The sequence below is a fragment of the Leptosomus discolor genome, chromosome Z (genome assembly GCF_034619465.1).
Source record: "Leptosomus discolor isolate bLepDis1 chromosome Z, bLepDis1.hap2, whole genome shotgun sequence".
NCBI lineage: Eukaryota > Metazoa > Chordata > Aves > Leptosomiformes > Leptosomidae > Leptosomus > Leptosomus discolor.
Genome location: NC_141419.1, coordinates 81554578 through 81576679, shown reverse-complemented (window position 1 = coordinate 81576679; position 22102 = coordinate 81554578). Strand labels below are relative to the sequence as shown.

The window sequence follows — 22102 nt, the reverse complement described above, 5'->3', positions numbered from 1 at the left end:
TTTTCACTGAGGTACAGTTATAACATCCAGCAACAGGATGCAAGTGTTCATATGGTATGAATGAACGCCACATTCATAAGCTGTACCGCCAACTCATGACAAGTGGCAGACTGCAAATCCAGCTTCGCTGCAGGATTACAGAAAAAGTCTTCCCTTCTATGTGGAGAGTCTCAGTGCAAGCTACAGAAAGCCTCAAGGCAACTGGCATAAAGGGGGAAAGTGCAAATGAAAGTCTCGCTCTACTAGAAGGAGAAAAAAAAATACACAGGGCAAACTAGAATCTCAGTCAGGCCACTGTTACAATTAACAGCAAACATTTGGGACTTAGTATTCCAAGGCAGTAAGGACGTACAGCACAGTAGCCACACTATTAGACTTGAAATGTGCAGTTAAGCTCTTGCATCTGATTCTTAGGCTAAGTGCATGCACGGGCTTAGAGCAGCCAAGCTGCTATTAAAATATGACATAAGGCGAAGTGCTGCAAGCCAAAGATGAACGCCGTCAGAAAAGATGACGTTGACAAGCACATGACTTCAGCTGATGCTACAATAGACAGAAAATCCCCAGTGACCACAAGGTTATTCCTCAGCTGTAAAAAGCTTATTTGTGAATGCACACCTAGCTGCACCTCTCCCTGTTTATTTTACGTGAGGAGGAGATGCAGATGTATTACGATCCTAGTCACAGTACTTCCAATCCTAGTACTCTTAGCACAAGGGGAAGAGGTTTTATGTTTAGATAGTGATTGTTGCTGTAGGCATTCAGTAATCCACCTTTACATCAGGAGATAATGGGTTGTTTGTTTTTCTTTTTTAAACAAACTGGCCATATGGCTACTCCAGCCTAGATTTCTGTTTTCATTACACCTATGCTAAAAATGTGTTTCTGCAATAAATACCATTACGAGTGAAATGGAAGTTTACAATATGCCCAGTTAATCATAGCAAGTAGTTCTTTTCAACCAAGCTTGTTTTTTTTATCCCCAAAACCCCATTAAACAAGCTGCAGATGCTTGAGTGAGTTCCTTATATGATACAGCACAACATTTAGAACTCAGAGCTTAGCCACATACAATTCATACTTTAATTCATATACACTTTATGACATATCGCCACTTAGATCAACAAATTCGTCATCCCTCTTTACCAAGTCATCTTCATCTTCCAAGTCTTTCCAGGTGCTTGTGGGTAAAGCTGGTTTGATAGACTGTCTCTGAAGTAAAGCAAATGGAAACAAAGATGACAAACGGGCAGAATTTCTCAGCATTGGAACAGAATGTACATCTCCAGAAATGGCTTGACTATGTTTTTCATCCATTTTCACCTGCAAGCTTTGCACTTCCTCCATCAAGTCCAAAATCTTGGCAGCTGTGGCTATTGTACCACCACCATGAAGCTGGGCTTCAGGAATCCATCGTAAATACCGCTGTGCCCAGACTTTGATTTCAGGGCCATCAATGGAAGGTAACAGAAGACCATGATAGTCAACAGGTTTACTATGCCAGCTATCATAAAATTCTCTGAAGCTATTAGGAGGTTCATCTGAAGAATTTATGAACTTGCCAATTCTTTTACCCAGAATGTTTTTTATTAAATGATCTGTTTCCTCCCTGAAAAATCCTCTCTTCGTGGAAGATTTTGTTTGTGTCAATGGCAAAGAAAGTTGCCGTTGATGCTTCAACAGGAAAGAAAAGAAAAAAATACTGAGATAAATATTGGTGGGACTTTAGAAAACATCTCAAGAGGAAGAAAAACACAACCTGTATTCAGAAAATACTTACAAGCAAAGTCACTGTTTTGCTACATAGTCTAAGACTGTTACTCTTCAATGGCTAATTCACCAAATACTGCATACAGCATACTTAGTATTCCCAGATATCTTCCCTGCACTGCAACTATAGCAATGACATAACACTGAATAAAGCATTTTTCTTTCAAAAAGGAGAATTCTTTGCATACATTCAATTATTATAGACTTCTACGATTAGTTTAAGCTAGCCACATAAATCAAAGAGCACTTGATTTAGAAGTTTTTATCCAGCGGTTATTCATTGCATCCCCCTGTGTAAGAGTTCTCTGATTAATGCTGTAGATCATACTGACAGTGTCTCACTCAAGAACATTTTGTACAGAACAGAATTTAACCAACAGGAACATTACAATCAAAAGAGGCTACTCCAAACAAACATTTGTTACTGAATTTGTGCTACTTCCAGTAATGAGGTGGTCCACCCATAACCCTCCACGCCCTAGACAGTTTTTGATGTTGTTCGTCCCCCTCCACATGCACGCACTCACTCCAATCACACTCAAAGTTAGGCAGTGCTAAACCTGCTATGTATTTCAGATAGGTACTCCATGGAACAACAAAATAAACTCACTTCAAACAGTGCAACTCACCGGGATGTTAAGTCCCATGAGTTATCACTACACTTGCACAAATGTATGGAGAAAAAAACCACCTTGGTTCACAGCTATGCACAGTAGCTGTAAACCAGTGATTTATAACGGAGGTGGGTGCAAATTGTATTCTTAAGATCCAGGTGACTGAGGCGTGCATTTTAATTTGTCATTAAAAAAAACTTTTGCACCAATACTCCCACTGTAAGTACATTTGAAGTATGAATTCTGCAAAATATTTTTATAATTTAAAAAAAAGTAGCTAAGCAGCACATATCTTACTTTGAATCGTGTAGTCTTCCGTTGACTTTTATCTGGTTTTGGCTTCTCTGCATAAAGAGGGTTGTTCAGGAAAGCCTGGGCCTTGGGGTCAAACTGCACAGACCAGTCCCACACAGTAAGAAATCTGAAAGGACCGCTTTGTGTCTTGAGGCTTTCACCACTCTGCCAAAACAAACAGGGTGCAACTAACACTGCTAGAAAGGAATTCTGACCAAGTCAAGGTGAAATTAAGAAACTGGCTTTTCCCGAAAGAGGCCACAGAGCTGCAACAACTCATGATTTCTATGCATCCAATAGCTAAACAACATTATTAGATCCAAGGGAGTACAGACACAAAGGCTACCGATATATTATTCTCAGTAACTTCAGACAGTGTTTCATCTCAACAGTGCAATTAGACAGCACCACGAGTGCCTTTCACAGTTGAAAATTATTTAAATAATTTAAGGAAAAAGTTTTGAAAATCAGGCAGGAGATAAACATTTGAATTCTTCAAACACAAGGGGCATGTTAGGATTGTGGAATAAACCTTTCCGAACTTCAAAAGTTAACTGCAATTATGCAGTGCTACCTGTTTAGATTTTATGATCGACACTATTTATATGCAAGACAGTGATCTTCACTTTTTTTTAGCCTCTGTGGAGCCTTGCAGAGGGTACTCCCATTGCTTCCAGCTTCTTCGGCTAGAGAAAAGCATGAACCAAATGTAAATCAACAGTCCTGAACTTGACTCCTTACACCCAAAGTTGCACTCATTCACCCTTCAAGGCACTGTCCTTCAAAGAAGTATGGAAAAACCACACTGCTAGGGAATTATTTTTTTTGAGTCTTCCTTGCTTGTTGGTCAAACCTGTTCTCCAACACATTGCATCCACAAAATAACAAACCCTTACCGTATTAGTGTCTTTTTGATGTTGTGAGTTGAAGAAAAAAGTGCTAAAAATAGGCACATAGAGGCTGTCTGACAAGACAGTTAAGTAAGTTTCTGTGAACTCAAATGCTGGAGGATATTGTTGTACCAGCTGCCACACACAATTTAGCAGGAGCAGAAAAACAGGAGCCTAAGTAAAGAAAATATTGCATCAGTATCAGAAAAAAGTATGTTCCACCACGCATATTATTTATTTTATAGTATTTAGTGTCTCCAAATACCAATCTTAAGGAAAGCAATCCGGTTAACTACAGAACCGCTGCATGTAACCCTGTCTGAACTCTGAAGAAGGATCATCTCCGCTACCCTTGGTCAATTGTTGACAGAGAAGATGAACACTTCTGAACCTGAATTTGCACACATTAACTTGCTATGAAAGTTGCTGCTATGCATCCTTTTTAAGCTGGTAAAGCAAAACCAGTGTATAGCAATTCTTGATCAGAACTAGTCAGTTCACTTAGGATTTCCATTCTGTATAGCAGCCTGATTTTTTCCCAAAATACAAACAAAAATGGAGAGGTGAGACTGCAACATCTAGCAAGACAGTATAAACTCTAGATGTGACAATAGCAGGCAATTCACCTGAGTTATTTCTACGGACACTATCACCACTTAACACTTTAAAAGGACCCAAGATACGCGTCTCTCAAAAGACTCCACAACTGAACAGGAAATTTTACATTTGTCCTCTTTAGTTTCTTCAGACATTGCTGAACTCTAAACAGCAAAAACAGTCACACTGTACAAAACATCAACCCATAAAACAAAATATAAAATTAAAGATCTTCAGAGTAATTGGAACTTCTGGACTGACACCTAAATCCCTCCTTATGCCAAGTAAACTTTCAAATAATAAGTGAGGAAAGTAATAAAAAAATCATACCTCTTCTTTGTCATTTTTATGTAAGTGGTTACAACGATCCAAAAAGCCATGTCCTCCAATTACCCACTCCTTCTGAATAAGGCTCTGAAACCCTGACTTTGTTCTGCTATATGAATCCATCATCACTTGAACCAGACTGGAGATTACACAGCACAGATCAGTAGCACTCTCTTCTACAGAAGAGAACAGAAACCACATTGTCCACTAAGCCATTCCTAAAACTTTGGGTAAGAAAGCAAAGTATTGCTAGCTTCACATAAACAAAAACTGTATTTTGAGATCGGAGAAGCACACAATTTCTTGCAAGTGTTATACCATCAGAGAGAAGTTAATCCATGTTTCCAATACTTCCCTTTGTAAAAATGTAAAGTTTCTTGTACACTTACACTAGGATAATACTTTGACAATAAACCCTGCAAAACCCCAAGCTTTTACTACTATAACTTTGATGCCTATGCCATGCAGTCTTCCACAACGCATATAGTGCCCCTCCCTCCCTATGCTACCAGGCCAGCTATCTGCCCTTACCCTTCCTGTCCTCAGGCATCTTTTTACAAGGTGTGAAACTGCCTCCTCATGCAACATGCATTCTTTACCCTTCAGGTGCCTTCTACAAACATCTCTTCCCCATGCTAGGTTTCTCAACTGGCAGTGTCTGGAAAAAACCCAACTAAAGTACTAATCCAAAGGTAGCTTAATGGTTAACATTGAGTTTGGTTTTCCAGGTGATTTCTCAATCTAGGAAAACAAACTGCTCAAGATGTGTACAATAGGCATATTCTTTGATGTATTTTTAATAAAGAGACTACATAGTATTCAGTGTGTATCTAGAACATGAAAACATCCTCTTAGAAAGTTTTCATGTTCCGTGTTCTTTGTGTAGGCGTGCTCCCCCCTTTCCCTTAAAGTACAGCAAAAGGTCTAGGAGACTTTTAATAAAACAAGTTAGGAAACAAGAATGCATAAACAAGAGGTAGGACAACTCTCCTGCCAATTTATCAGCAGCTTTCTGATTCACAACATATTTCTCTTAGCCTGGAACTACATTTACCACGTTTTTTTTTAACTACAGGAAGCATTTCCAGGAGTGCGAGAGATTTAGGTGTCTGGTACTTGGTGTACTCTATGAATTTTACCAGCCTCTACAACAATTATGAACTTACAGCTTAAGCTACATATAAAGAAATTAAAAAGAAATTTAAAAATTATATAGGATAATCTTATTAAATTCTTACCTATAAGGAGAACATTTGTATGCTGTCTTTCTAGACACTCAGCAACTTCTATTGCTTTCTTCAAGACTCGCCTGTTGTGGTACAGGAAAAGATAAAGTGAACATTTTCATCGCATTTTCACAATTAAGTTTCCTACATTAGTTTCCCCTAAAAGGGGTTAGACTGTCATATTACTGAAACTTGACTAGTCCTTTAAAACAACAAAAACCATGCTCAACTTCTGTAAATGAAGAACTGTTTAGCCCCAAGAGCAAACTTTCAAGAGGTATCTTCATTTGGCAATCGGTCATGCATTTCCAGTTGTTATGTTTGTATATTTATAATACAATACTTTATTCTGGATCAATAGCAGCCACTGCACACACAAAGTATTACAATTGCTAAGAGCCAGATCTTTATCCTGGAAAGAGCCAACATCACCACACTTATGTTCTAATCTACTGCGTACTACATTTCTACCATAATCAGGTTTTAAAAGGCTGAGGGAAGAATTAGCAATCAGATCTTGTAAATATTGCATGAAACTTGCAAAAAAAGCAAAATTTATTCAGAGATTATCATTACACAAAGAAGGCTGAGTGGAATTAAAGTTCGCATAAAACCAGATGTAACACTGTTGGCTTCTAGACCTAACTCTTCATAGTCAGTTATTTTCAGCAAAAGTTTGCACACAATTAGGTCTGCTTTGCAACTGCTTAGGTCACTAATAGAAGCTGACAGTTTATTTCGTAAGTGTGGATTTGTCAGATTCTTTGTTCTAGCATCTAGAATAGCTGAGAAGGCATCCCTAATAACTGCAAGAGCCAAGAACAGGCTGATCCAGGAAACAACTGGATCCAAGTATGGAAATGACCAGTCAAGACAATGTAAGGACAGGAACTCAGGCTGGCATTTACTTTTAAACTATGTGTGATCCTGGTTATGTCAATGCATTTCTCAACATATGATCTTCACTGGAACCTCTCATTCAACATATTTAAATTCTGGATTAAGGAATAGGTAAGTTATAAGAAACCATCAGTATTTATTGATTGTTATTGAGAGTAGAAAGAACTGAAGCTGACTGCAGAAAACTGCAGAAGCACTTCACAGTAACAAGCTGATCACAGAATAAACTGATAGACAACAGAGTTAGCACAAAGTCACACTGAAAACAAATAAAACTCCTCAACATTCCACTATAACAAGCCTTAAGTTAGCCAACACCATTCCAACACTTACTCACTGTGGACTGCTGAGAGAAGAAAAAAGAACTTGAGGAACAATCAGGAGAGGAAGGGGACAAAACTGAGAACAACTGTCATTTTATAAATCTTTGGTGGGCTAACATCTTGCATACTGCAGCTCATCCCGTCCTAAAGGATATTACAGAAGTAGAGAGTACAGAGAAGAACGGCAAGGCTAGTCAGAGACATGGAATAGGTTTCATGCAAGAAACAAATAGGACTCTTCAGTTTGGAAAGGTGACTAAGTGCAGGAGGGAAATTACTGGCTCTATAGTTTTAATAGGTTTGCTGGAAGAGTTGTAATTGGAATGATCTGCTCACATCCTTTAATGTGGGAAGCTTAACACAAGCCTGCACTGTAAAAACACTGTCTCGAGTTGTAGAAATAAGACACATAAATGGGACCGTAAGTCTGTCTTAATTTTCTTTCCTACTGGAGGTGTGAAGAAAGTAGTCATATTTCAAGTAGAAAACCCACTACAAATGCATTTAACAACAATTTGAAACCCAGGAAGTTACAGATATAGCAAACCTGATTATCTCTAGCCAGTTTGTGCTCTCCAGTAATGAAAACCATTTCACATCAGTTGCCCAGAAGTCTGTACTGTTATCTGCCAAAAAAAAAAACACAAAAAAATCCCAACAAAAATCAGTTTGTTCACGTATATGTAGTGCTAAATAACAGCCATCCACTATATTATTTTTCAGTTATGAACTGTTACAGAACAATCAATACAAAGGAGTGCGTAAGTCACCACTAAAGTCAACACCCTGTATTGCTAAATGAGGAAGTAGAGTAGTCCGACAAACACCAGTAAAGTTTTATAGCACCATAGGCTTTTATAGAAAGTATGCTGTAAGTTCATAGCAACAAAACCAAGTAAATAAATCTGTTGACAAAATGGAAAAGAAGTTTAATCAGAGGTGATGGCTCTTCCAAGTTCCAGTCGCCTTGACTTTAGAGCATGTTCTATATAAAGCTTAATAAGGAGGCTGGATTTTGAAAGCCATTACCATTAGAGCCAGAAACACAAATGTGTTTTAGAAGGAGGTTACACAAGTTTACGGAATGTAAAACTACCTGAAAAAGGTTTTAAACAGTTTTCACTGCAACTAAATACATCAAAAAGGGAATAACTAAGATAAACAGGAGGCCAAGTGCAACACCACCAAGTTATTAAAATTTTACGAATTTCACTAGGATTTTTGTAGCTTTTAAAATGCAACCTAAATCTCTATTGCTTTTACTTCTGTCAAAGCCAGTACTCAGAAACTGGAAAGCTCTCACAAGCTGATATGGTCAATTAAAACCAGAACAGATTACCTTTCCTGTATAAAACACAAACCTTGAAGCCCACGGTCTACAACAGTCCTACTATTGAGAAAAATTGAGATATACCACACTTCCCTCCTTCCCAACCCTCTCCCAGATAGCTTCAGTTCTGCATGTTTTGGTATAACTTCTCACCTCCCTGAGTCCCTCCATATGCCTCCAATGTTTAATTCCAACACATACTCACTTCTGTCTTTTCTGCAGCTTGCAGCTATGATGCTCAAGTGCCCAGACACGTACCTATTTTGTTCCTGTACCTGTTCTGCCTCCATGCCTGCTTGTGCCCCTCATTCTGTTCACCTCACATTTAAGAAAAAAAATAAAATCTTTCTTTCCCTAATTCATTTCACCCTGGCCACAGAAACTAGTCCTCCACAAAAGCATTAGAATGCATCTTCAAAACTCCCTAGTCAGTTCTGTTCACATTAGATATAGTTTTCTCCAGTCTTTTCTGATTAACATATTCAAATTCACTTCCAACCTTTAAGTATGATACCCTTTAAAGTACATACATTACAGTTCTTCAAGTAAGCTATGCTTTACTCCCCAGTTCACCCTCTTTCCTTTCGAGCTGTTAAATATTCCCTTGCACCGAAATCTCACATTCCATTTACCCTGCCATCACTATTTGAATCAAGGCAAAATTATAGTACCAATTTCTAGTCCTTCAAAACCACCCAAAAACCATGACAGCAAGGAAAAGGTGTGCGTCTTTTTTCCTGTAGAACTAACAGGCTTTCATCTATAGCAATAACATCTATATTCCATACTGAAGTTTTCTTCAGTTCTCTTACATTATAGGCAATATAGAAGAGTTTTACTCCAAAAAGCTGAGTAGCTGCCTTAAGTGTGGCTGGCTGGCTGTTTTGTTCAATCGTGCTCAACGACAATTAGAATCATAGAATCCTTAAGGTTGGAAAAGACCTCTAAGATCATCAAGTCAACCATCAACCCAACACCACCATGCCCACTAAATCATGTCCCGAAGTGCCACATCTACACGTTTTTTGAACACCTCCAGGGATGATCACTCCACCACTTCCCTGGGCAGCCTGTTCCAATGCTTGACAACTCTTTCAGTAAAGAAATGTCTCCTAATATCCAATCTAATTAGACTTAACCACTTGTATGCAGGCCTCTACAAACAACTGCTTGGCTGTGGAAGAGCTGCCCAACCAAAGTCATCTCCAAGACAAAACAGGAACAACTTTTTAAAGGCACAACAAAACACTTGCAGCTTGTTTTGCCCCGTAATCAAGGTATTTTGCACAATAACATCACAAAAGAGCACACTTCCCCTTCCTCCCTGTCTTCTAGGACAATGAGGAAATACTTCACTAGGATTTGAGAACTGAAGTGTTCAAAGTCTCATTTAAAGTATGTGGGCAAACAGCATACACTGAGACTTGTGAGCAGTTTAGCAAAACCAACATCTGCCTTTGCAACATATCAAAGAAGAACAACAAATTAAGATAATCCAAGCTGTCCCCATCAAAATCCCCTTTCAGACAGCTACCTACTATTGTGATTTCTGCTTTGCTTAATAAGGATTTTTATAACTGAAACTTCAATTTGGGCATGTGTTCAGGTAATTTAGGTCACAGAATCACAGAACGGTTTGGGTTGGAAGGTACCTTGAAGATCATCTAGTTCCAACCCCCCTGCCATGGGCAGGGACACCTTCCACCAGACCAGGTTGCTCAAAGCCCCATCCAGCCTGGCCTTGAAGACCCAGGGATGGGGCATCTACCACCTCCTCTAGGCAACCTGTTCCAGTGCCTCACCACTCTCACAGTGAAAAAACTCTTCTTTACATCGGAAGACGTTTAAAGCCATTACCTCTCGTCCTATCACTACATGACCTTTAAAAAGCCCCTCTCCAGCTTTCTTGTAGGTCACTTTTAGGTACTAGAATGCTGCTACAAGGTCTCCCTGGAGCCTTCTCTTCTCCAGGCTGAACAACCCCAACTCTCTCAGCCTGTCCTCATAGGAGAGGTGCTCCAGCCCCCTGGTCATCTTTGTGGCCTCCTCTGGACTTGAACAAGCAGGTCGATATCTTTCTTACGCTGGGGGCCCCAGAGCTGGACCCAGTATTCCAGTGGGGTCTCACCAGAGCAGAGCAGAGGGGAAGAATCACCTCCCTCAACCTGCTGGTCACAGTTCTTTTGATGCAGCCCAGAATACAGCTGGCTTTCTGGGATGCAAGGGCACATTGCCAGGTCATGTCGACCTTATCAAACAACAACCCCAAGTTACCTAAATCAAATTAACTAGGCACGTACAGAACAAAACCAATAGTTAATGTGTTCAGACTTTGAAAAACAGTAGTAAGGTAGTCAGTTTCTGTAAGATCTTCTGCAAAAAGTTAACTGAATGATTTCCTCGGACTGCTAGGGCATAGTGCTATATTCTGTGAGCTATAGTCTACTAACAAAGCTTATTTAAAAAGCTCTAAGACAAAAACACTTACTGGAATGCCGTTTTAACATATTCCCTTTTGCTTCACGTAATATAAGACAATGACACAGCTACACCGTTGAAATACACAGTATTTCCCAAAAGATGCTAAACATATTCATGCTTTGGCCTTTTTCCTACAGGAGGGTAAATTACCAGAAACGACATTAAAATATAGGTAATTACTTTTATCTCCTAAGATTCACTGTGGATTTGACAGTGTATTCTGGACAAAATCCTCAATGTGAAACTCCGCCAAATACCTCATATCTAGGACTTCCCTTCAGAGCATCACTGAAATCTTCACTACATATTTACCAGAAACAATTCATACTAATTTGCAATCAATATTAACTTACCAGCTAAATTGCACGTATAAAACCTATAGGACTTGGATACTGTCTGTAGGCTACACTGCAAATACACAGTTCTTCACTGATGATCAGTTCAGTTATGTCCAACATCAATAGCCACAGGTACACTGCCCCAGTGTTCAGCATGCCACCAGAGAGAGGTTATTGCAACATTCACCCTCATTATCTTGTAAAGACCCACTGTCCAAAATGGCCCAATGGCACATTGCACAGTTGCAAGGTGGTGTGGAGCTTTTTTCATGCCAAGAGGCGAGGTGTTCTGTGACAGCAAACCAGGTAAGAGTCCCAGAAAAAAGACTGAAAGCCTAGATTATACTTTCACATGGCTCCCATTTTCACTCCTTTCAAGTTGACTTACTATGCACAGCAGTCATGTTTAGCCCTTCAGCCAAAGTGACAGAATTTTAAGCAAGCTTACACTTTACATGTTTTGAGAAGCGACTAGTTTGTAACAAAAGCTAGGGCAAAAATTAATTAGCATTTAGACTCAACTCTTGACATAGCGCAAAGGCTTAAAAGGTTAACAATATTCCCTTTCAATGAACCACAGAAGACTGAAAAATCTCTCCCATAAATTTCAGTCCAGCTAGTATATTCCAACTAACATTTAAACTCCTTAGTCAACTCTCTTCAAAAGTAATTTTCATATATTGTGACTGCTTAGCAAGAGGTAGTAAGTTTAAGAAGTACAAACCTCCATTAACATGCCAGTCATAACCACAGTGCTCAATGATGTATTTAAAAGTCTGCTTTTAACCGCCAAAAGCGAGACACCAATCAAGACAAGGACTGCATTCATGAGACATAAAACAGCACTGTTACGCTTTGCATCTCGGTTACTTTAGAGACAAAAGACTATTTTAAAGTTTGACTTACCTATCAAAAACAGCTGTTTAAATCTTGTGTATGCAGTCTGGATATCTTGCAGAGATGGAAGGCTGCTAGACAAGTCATCCGTCTTCAGGAGTTCATAGGGAGGTTTGCTAATTGTCTTATAGATTCTAAATCAAATCATTAAGAGATAAGCCTTCTGCTTCACAAGTCAAATAATGCACCAACTATTATCACTGAAGGCAAAGTTAATAGGCATGGCTTGGGAAACAGCTGTAATACTAAAAGATACACAGTGTGTAAAGCTAATGTCCTCCATGCATTTTTAAGTACTGGCTGGAAGCTTCCCTACAAGGTTATGACAAGTTTTGCTGCACTTAACTATCACATCAGTAAAGTGATATTCATGCATATTTGTGCAGTTATGAATATTACAAGCATTACTTGATTTTATGACTGCTTTTTTGGTATTGTCTTCACTAGATACACCAAAATTACTTTACTAGTGGGCTATTTAGAGGTGAGTCCAGAAAGAAGAGATGGCTAGAAACACCCAAACTTCCCAGCAGACACAATTTTTCTTGACTTTTACAAACCAAATTACATTCTGATACCTAGCTGCCGGGTCTGCTAAAGAAACAGGTAAGTTAAAGAAAGAAGGAACAAATTGACTCAAACAAGACCCTATACCTGCCTTGTACTTCCCTACATATCTGCTACTTTTTTTCCCTAGGAGGAAGGGAAAAAATACCAGGCCAGAAGAAGCTTTGGTTTGGACCCAGAACACCCCCTCTCATTTGGGCTCCAGAGCTCAGATGAACTTCAGCTTCATAAATACCTCTGTTGTCATGCTGGCTTTTTATTACTAAGATTTGGGAAAAGCTGCTCTAGCTCATACTTCAGAAGTGAAGCCTTGCGGGCACTTGCCCAGACAGGACAGAGTACTTTGCTTCCTGTATGTTGTAGCACAGAAGCCTGCTTTAAGTTGAGAACTACAGGTGCCTGTATCAGAAATGCAGGTTACTAGATCTACCAGAAGATGCATCAGACAAGAGAAATTAGGGAAAACAGTCTTTTGTCAATTATGACGCTTCTTCCAAATTGAATTAAACAATTTGTGCTAGAAAATCTGGGTCTGAACAGCTTTTTCAGTAGAAGTAGCTGCTAAACACCTACTGTGTGCTTGAGTTCAGAATACTATTACAATGGCACTTTAACACACCCTTCTGGACAATCTGTAGATATATTTTTAAATATTACCACCAGTAAGTACTCCATAGCAAAGAAAACCAATAATATCACCCTAAGTTCAGATGGCCGCAGACCAGGGATCAAAATATCAGTTGATACCTTGTTACAGATTACTGCTAGTTTTACTTACTTTCACATGAAATAGCGTTAAAAAAAAATAAAGAGTTACAAGTCATGTAAGCTTCCCCATTTCAAGGGAGAAACATTAGAGAACCTGCAAGAAGGGTCAAAAGCCTTTCATATGCAAGTAGAATTAATTTTATAAACCAATAAAAGAGATTTTAAGAGCCTAATCAAGCTATTTTCTGTTAGTTCTCCGTGATTAACAGGTTCTCCATCTATGAGGAGAAAGGAGCTAGCAGCAAAGCAGTACAAACTATATATACTAGCCTGATCTAATAGCTTACTGCTACAAGAGAAGTTCTCTCCAGGACACCCAACAGGTTAAAAAAAAAGGCAGAAAACCAGAGCAATATGTCATTGCCATAACTCTTAGCCAGGCAGCTGTGCTCTTCCCCTTATGTTAACTTTGGCATTTTTCAGCCTGCTGAGCTAATTCAGCTCACTACCTCACAGCTGAAACAAAGTGTTGTCTGCCATTGCATCTGAAAGTGGCAGTAGTGAACTGGTAGAATGTCTCAATCATTTTAGGTCACTTTATCTAAAGTTATTTAAGAACAGGAATCTAGTTCTCAGAAGATGGCAGAGTTCAGAGATTTATAACGCAGCTTGCAAACCCATGTCTGGAGATGGAGTCTAGATTTCTCTCACTTGCAAACAAAATTGAGCCCATCAGCTAATGATTCTTTACATTTAACTAAGACCTACAGGCTTTGGTGCTGCTTTACCTAATAACACGCCACAGTTTGTGCAGAGATTTGTATGTATATATTTCCACAAATGAGCCTTCAGTGATGTTACAGTTCTGCACAATTGACCAATGCTGTTAGGCCAAGGGCTTAAACCCATTTAACTACAGAAAACTAGCTTTAGATCTAGAACTTGTTTCCTGATGCGTGCAAGCTTAAAGATATAGCATATATGGAAAAAGAGAAGCAAGGTCCATACCAAGCAAAGTGTTGTGGACAGAATAGCTATTACTGACCCATCCAAGAAGGCTTTTTGCATTTGTGAAGTGCTGTCATCCTGTTCTTTGGGAAACGCAGACATTTTGAGAAGAGCAGCACCATTATGGCAAGACCAACACCAAATCTGCAGAAAGACATTTACCAGGTGATAAAAATTGGTAAACTGTCCCATACAATGTATTTGCTTAAGTGACTAATTACAAGAAATTTCTCTATGCTGCACTTCTTTAGTGTATGCAACAAACCCAACAGCAGAAGCAAACTTCTACATCTGCACCAAATCTACATGCCTCAGCACACCGCATTATCACTTCTAAGTTTTAAGTTAAGCTTTATACAGGCACAGGAAAACGTAAAATGTCAGGTTATATCAGAACATGACTTTCTCAACTGCCCTCACAAGTAAAAAAAGAATTGATCAAAATGTTTATGGCCAAATTAGGTTGGAAGATAAGCCACAGCAAGATAGCTCTTTTAAGTAGCTCATATTAGCCATCAGTTTCCCCACACAGATATAGTTTTTCTTACAGTTCAGCCTCAAGATAATGCACAACAGATACACTGTCATGCCCTTCCATGTGAGCTATGCATAAAGGGTCATCTCTGCATATGAAGTAAGATATTAAACAAACAGTTCACAACTAAATCGGATTGCATAGTTACAGGTAATCTTTGCAGCAAATCAATTCTCAAAGCTTCTTACTTCCCTTTACACATAATTTCTTGACTTGTACCCACAGCTTGAAGCTCTCAAGCTGATCTTTAAACTGCCTTTGAAACTGGGAGTCAGAATTGTATTTGTCAAATCAGAAGTTAAAGTTCTGCTACCAATTTATGCTAGCCAAGAGGTACACCTCAGAAGGATGTAGAAAGCTCACAATCATTAAGAGTGGAAAAAATTACTGTATAGCCCTTTCACTGCCATTTCAAAACAATTTAATATGGTCAAGCTATTTTGACACTAGCTTCCGAAAAAGAATTTGGAAATTAGAAGAGTTCCACAAGGCCTCTGAAGAGTGGACAAGGGAAGAGCTATGGATGTCATCTATCTGAGCTTCTGTAAGACCTTTGGACACAGTCCCCCACAACATCCTTCTCCCTAAATTGGAAGAGTTGGATTTGATGGGTGGACTGTTCGGTGCGTGAGGAATTGGTTGGATGGTCACATCCAGAGGGTAAGTGGTCAACAGCTCTATGTCCAGATGGAGATGGGTGACAAGTGCCATCCCTCAGGGGTCCATACTGGGACCAGTGCTGTTTAGTATCTTCATCATTGACGTAGTGGGATCAAGTGCACCCTCAGCAAGTTTGCAGATGACACCAAGCTGAGTGGTGCAGTTGACATGTCTGAGGGATGCAATGCCATCCAGATGGACCTGGACAAGCTTGAGAAGTGGGCCCATGTGAACCTCATGAGGTTCAACAAGGCCAAGTGCAAGGGCCTGTACCTGGGTCAGGGCAATCCCCAGTATCAATACAGGCTGGAGGAGGAAGGGATTGAGAGCAGCCCTGCGGAGAAGGACTTGGGGGTGCTGGTGGATGAAAAGCTGGACATGAGCAGCCCAGAAAGCTAACCATATCCTGGGTTGCATCAGCAGAAGCATGGCCAGCAAGTCGAGGGAGGTGATTCTGCCCCTCTACTCTGCTCTGGCGAGTACTGCATTCAGCTCTAGAGTCCTCAGCTCCAGAAAGCCAGTGACCTCTGGGAGCAGGTCAGAGAAGGGCCACAAAAATGATCAGAGGACTGAAATACCTCTCCTACGAAGAAAAGCTGAGAGTTTGGGTTATTAAGACTGGAGAAGAGAAGGTTCCAGAGAGACCTTATTGCAGTCTTTCAATACCTAAAGGGGGCTTATAAGAAAGATGAGGACAGATTTTTAACAGGCCCTGTTGCAATACAACAAGGGTAATGGTTTTCAACTAAAAGAGTATATTTAGACTAGACACAAGGAAGAATTTTTTTTACAATGAAGGTGGTGAAACTCTGGAACAGGTTACCCAGATCAGTAGTAGAAGCCCCATCCCTGGAAACATTCAAGGTCGGATTGGACGGGGCTCTGAGCAACCTGATCAAGTTGAAGATGTCCCTGTTCATTGCAGGGTGTTGGACTAGGTGACCTTTAAAGGTCCCTTCCAGCCCAAGCTATTCTATGATTCTATGAATGAAAGATGACCAAAAAAAAAATTCGCTTTTGCAATAAATAAATAAATAAATAAATAAACAAACAAACAAATAAATAAATAAATATCACATCTGTTGCTGTGTAACAGCCACTGTTGACTATCTGAGAAAAAGTGAACTGAACTTTTTTGAACTTCACAATCTGAAATGACAAATTAGGCAGGACAGAACACCACTATCTACTCCATCGACCAATTAATTTAAGGGCATGAAGTGAACATGGTTTTCCACGGCAAGTCTGACAGACATGCAACAACTAAGGCAAAACCTCGTAAGGGAGGTTACTTTGCTCCTTGTTTCTATCTACTCTATCTTACTGGTTCTTAAACCCTGGTATGAGGTAGGAAGCCAAAGCCAGCTTGCTACAGGGTACAAAACAGTATATTTAATTTCATTTTCTGTTGAGACTGGTAGAACTAGTTTTTCCAGTTAGGCTACTTGGCTTTGTAAAAATGCTGCACCATCACAGCCATACTACGTACCAGCACCCGAGCTAGGTAACTGGAGGTATTCAGCTATACTTGTACATGCATGGTCTTCACCTCAATATCCAAATAGCATTTCAAGCCCTACATCCTGCCCCAGCTAGATGCCAGTCAGTACTCAGTCTCATGAAAAACAGGCTTATGGATAGACAGACTAGTACATGTAGACTACAGGACATTAGACATCCGAAAGAAGTAAAAGGGCTGTGAACCATACATATATATTTCGCTTTACAGTGTTTAGGGGAACACAGAATACTTTGAGCATTTCCTCCTTCCAACATCTGTTTCCTCTTCTATAGATGGCTAGGTATACCTATAAGCTGTTAAAAACAAGTTCTAAAGAATATAATATGCAGTAACATCTGAAATGCTAGTTGAATTTTTTTCTTCTCATTAAGATTTCTTACCCTCAGCCACACATATATACTTACAGGAATGCCTCTACCTTCATACTTCAAGATACTCTCTTCAGAAATGCATATGGGAACAACAAAATACAAAGGCAGCCTAAGACAACAAAAAAGAGTTTCTTGCACTTAAAAACTGAACAAAGAACAATCTCCAAGCTCCTTTAAATTATGGTGAGTGTTCTAGCCCACATGCTAATTATATATTCACTCTTATTGCTACAATACTCTTTCCTAGTAAATAATTATGTTGTCCTCAACACCCTCCCTTTATTTTCAGATGGATAAGGTATTTTCTTTCAGTCTTGAGCTCTTCATTATTTTCACTGCAACACTGCCCTGTCTTTCCAAGGCTGTAATTAAGTCCTACCTTTAATACCTAAGACATTGTTAAAGCTTCCTTGGTTCTCTCACTACAAGGGTATTTTTTGAAACAGTAAAGAGTATTAGATAACCAGTTCGGTTTCCATGCCTTGCAAGATGCTCACATCCCAAATCAGGAATGTAATTTAATGCATCATGGATTTCCAGTACCAGCCAACACTATTTATGTTCAAGGCCCACAGAAGCAGCAAATTACTTAATCTCAGCTTGGGTCTCTCAAGACAAGAGTTCTAGGATAAATAGTTAAGACTACAAAAATTGGTGTTTGTTCCCAAGGTCTGTGAAACCTTTCAGGATTTGACTATTAAACAACAGTAGTACACAAAGCCTTGTATACATCCTAAAGCATTCACCAATAGATGCTACTTAGCTAAACTGGTAGAAATACACATCTTTAACCTTCCACTAAAGGCAGCACAACCTAACTTCCATCAGCTCATTTTGCAGATATACTTTAAATCAGTTACTCTTTCCCCACCCAGTCCCCTCTGCTAAAACAACAGAAAATCTCAAGTGCATGTAACTTGAAGTTTTACCAGAGTAAAGGTACAACACTGAGAAAATGTCATCCTAACCAGTAAGTACGATGAAAGTGAATGTACCAGACCTACATATTTTCTATTGCATTTTAAGACGGTATTCTCTGCCCCTAGAGATGTTCAAAGCTTAACTGGCCAAGGCCCTGAGTAGCCTGATCTAATGCTGACGTTAACCCTGCTTGAGCAGGGGTTGTGTAAGACAACCTTCTGAGGTCCCAAATCAAAGTATCCCATAAATCAAAATGAAAACCAGATCCTAAGAAAAACTTAAAACAACCGTATAATGCTCAGCATCAAAGGTAGAACTGATTTTTTCAAGTCTTAATGAGACATATATCCAAAGTTCACTATTAACCAGGGCAAGCTTACTTTTGAGAAACTCTGTAACCTTCATTGGTAGTCACTGCTTTGTATTTCACATTTCCTTTGGTCCGCTCCAACTCATCACGCCAATCCTCAACAGTATCAAACATCACAGTTTGGTTTCTTCCATCTGTCAGACATCAATAATGTTAACTTTGCAGACTACCAGGAACCTTAACACGAAACATTCCTAAATCAAGTGATTAGTTTTCATTAAGGTAAGCAAGCAGAAAGCCTTGTGTACAGAAAGCCTCAAGTCAAAGATAAAATGCCTTTGTATACCACATTGCTTCTGTCTGTCTGCTAACAACACATCTTCTGTCAAATATTGCTTTAACCAATAACTTCAGGAATAGTTTCTTCTATAGAAATGAATCAGTTCTTATGGAACTTCCATACAGTTGGAGGCTGGCCCCACATCCAGCCTAAAACGGAGGATGCTGTGCAGCAAATACCACTGTATACCAGTGCAGCTGACTGGAATCTAATGATACAGGCTCAAATGTAGAATTAACAATCATATCAAAAGCCCTTCTGCAATTTAGATATTGCATTTTGTTTAAAGTTCATTCTTTTATCATGGATAGGAGTTTTGTACTGAATAGAATATTTCAGGCACTTCATAAGAGCAGAAAATTGGTTACAGAAAAAAAGTCTCCATCATTTCAACTGAGAACTTTTCCTGTATTTCTATTTAGCCACCTCAGCAACAGTTATGACAGCAGGTTGATTTAGCCTCAGATCTTGTATAATAACCACACAATTTATGGAGTAATGCCAATCGTTTTAGGTACTCATCATAATTAAGTATCCTGCAATATCAGCTAGCACTGAAATACCAAACAGAGCTAGAATTTCCACAGAAGAGACAATGGCAAGTTGAAACTTTTCATCGTATGAAGACAATGTAGATGAAAAATTCACAGCTGGAAACAGAACATTAATAATGAGGTCTATGGGACAAGTTAAAATCTTAAGAGTATTGGACCATAAGAGGCATAAAACCCGATTTCTAAAGTCTACTTGGTTTTTCCTGTAACAACTTCATAAAGAATGAGACCCAGAGATTTATTATTGAAGACAGTTATGAAAATACGAAAGAATTCTGGCACAACATTTCAATGTTGCTATAAAAACTAAGTTTCTCCCATATTTGCTTAATCTCTACCTGGAAAAGCTTACAGTCTTTCTGATGTTCGTAGTTCAAACAGACCACCAGTTACAGACAAAGCCTGCAGGAACTACCTGAGCCAGCAATGTGCCCTTGCAGCAAAGGCGGCCAACGTATTATTGGGCTGCATAGGAAAACCACTGCCTACAGGTTGAATCGGGTGATTGCTGTTCTCAGCTCAGTACTGCTGAGGCCGTGCCTCAAGTGCCGTGTCCAGTGCTGGACTCCCCAGCAGAAGACAGGCACAGCCTTGCTGGACCAAGTCCACTGAAGGCCCATTAAGATTATTAAAGGGCTCAAAGCACCTGATAAGAGGAGAGACTGAGAGCTGCAATCATTCAACTTGTAGAAGAGAAGGCTTAGCAGGGGCAGAGAGGGGCAAGAAATCTTTCCAGTGTGTATAAACACTTGACTGGGGGTGGAAGCAGGGGAGGGGAGTAAAGAAGATGGACCTAGACTCAGTGGTATCCAGTGACATGACAAAAGGCAGTGCGCACAAGCTGAACGACAGCAAATTCCCTTTAAATGTATTAATAAACTTTTTCACTATAAGGACAGTCAAATAATGAAACAGACTGTCCAGAAACATTCTGGAGTCTCAATCCTTAGAGACAGTCAAAGCCCAACTGGACATGATCCTAGCAAGCTTGCTGTAGTTTACCCTACTCTAAACGGGGGCAGATGGACAGGAACATGACTAGGTGGTCTCCAGCAGTTTCTTCTAACCTCAATGATTCTGTAACTCCTTGACATACTTTGATAAGCGTCCGATTAATACCCTGGGTACATCAAAACTTCCCTCTGTGAAAGGAACAGGCAATCCCAGTGCACTAAGAATCAGGTTCCTAATTCAAAACAGCACTATCACTTTAGCTGAAGTCTGAACTATGAAATGCTAGAAAGTGTACTGACGACTTGAATTTTGCAGCTTACTATGTTATGCAGCCAAGTTTGATCAAGTGGGAAGATTATGTAATAAGTTAGCTACAAAAGGAAGTCAGATGTCTACTGGGATCTTGCTATGCAAACCTATGCTTTTTTTGCAGTTGCCTGGGAGAAGCAGATCGCTTGCAAATAAGAGCAAAAAGGGAAGTACTTTGTCAGATGCCACTGAAAAAGTAATGATTTAAGAATTAAGAGCAGGAAGTTTGGTTCACTGCAATAGTACAGAAAAAACACATTGATAAAATAAGCAAAATATCTTCTAGATGAGAGCACTCTAGTCAAGCCATGAAAAGCATTTGCACATATTGATCACAGCAAGTTTTCAATCCAGTGATGCTACTCTTGCTTGGAAAAGTTATGTGCAACTACTACTGAAGGACACAGAAACTAATAATAGACAATTTAGATATTTTTAGCAACAAGTCTAACAATGCCTAACAAAAGAAAAATGAATCTTCTGAGGCTATGCGCCAGCAGGTCAGAGTCATATGCTGAGCACAAACTCAGCCACTGAGCATCGCAGACTGCTTAAGGAACTGACAGTATGCCACAAATACACATCAAAAATAGAAAAACATTTACCTGTGTTGTTTGGAGCAGCTGATGCATAAGAGAACAGAAATAAGCGTTTAAGCAGTTTAGGAGTCTGGCTATGATGAACTATACCACTGACGATCTAGGAAAGGACCAAAAATTAACACCCAAACACAGACTAAGACTCAGTAAAAAACACAATTATTTTTTTCTTTTAAACATCCGCCCCCTCCCTCAGGTTTTAAACAAAGCTGTTCAATGGGTTCTATCCCCAACAGCTGAAAACTGACTTTAGAAAGTTTTCTCTGTTGTCTGCAAGACACTATACCCACTTGGCTTAATAAGTATTATACATGTTCAACTTCCAGAATGATTCTTATTATTTAAATAAAGGTAGTAAAATCATAGTTTGGAGTTCAGATGAACCTGTGAAAAGAACTCAAATTATCAGGAAAATAACTGCTTTCACATTAAAAAGGCTGAAGTCTGAAATGTAATATACCAGAAACACAACAGCTTTACAAGTTTGCCTCAGCTGAAGCTAATTTCATGCAGTACTCTAAAGCTCTAGTTTTCTTCAAAGAGACATGCATCTGATCTTTTTAGCTGCTATACATAATCATATTTAATGAGTAAGATTAGCTAGAAATCAAAGCCTTTTACTTTCTCTCTCAACTGGGAATAATCAGAAAACACTTCAAGTTCAAGGCACCTCTCAGGGTGAACTTCATTCTTCCTTCAACCCCACAACTAAGCGCCCAACACTAAGCTTAAAGAAGAAAATCAAATTAAGTTACTA

General features: G+C 39.3%; 1 protein-coding gene across 1 annotated transcript in view; it reads right to left on the bottom strand.

Moving 5' to 3' along the window:
- Positions 1-1064: 1064 nt before the first annotated feature.
- The window catches only part of MTMR12 (myotubularin related protein 12), a 32734-nt gene continuing 11696 nt past the window's right edge, over positions 1065-22102 (bottom strand). Inside the window, exons 6-16 of the mRNA XM_086479701.1 lie at positions 21352-21445; positions 18660-18783; positions 17392-17467; positions 14308-14414; positions 11997-12121; positions 7489-7567; positions 5731-5801; positions 4496-4668; positions 3575-3742; positions 2682-2843; positions 1065-1674 (exon numbers count right to left, since the gene is read on the bottom strand). Of these exons, the coding sequence (XP_086335827.1) occupies positions 1099-1674; positions 2682-2843; positions 3575-3742; positions 4496-4668; positions 5731-5801; positions 7489-7567; positions 11997-12121; positions 14308-14414; positions 17392-17467; positions 18660-18783; positions 21352-21445 (1755 nt within the window). The 3' untranslated portion in view covers positions 1065-1098. The remainder of the gene's footprint in view (positions 1675-2681; positions 2844-3574; positions 3743-4495; positions 4669-5730; positions 5802-7488; positions 7568-11996; positions 12122-14307; positions 14415-17391; positions 17468-18659; positions 18784-21351; positions 21446-22102) is intronic.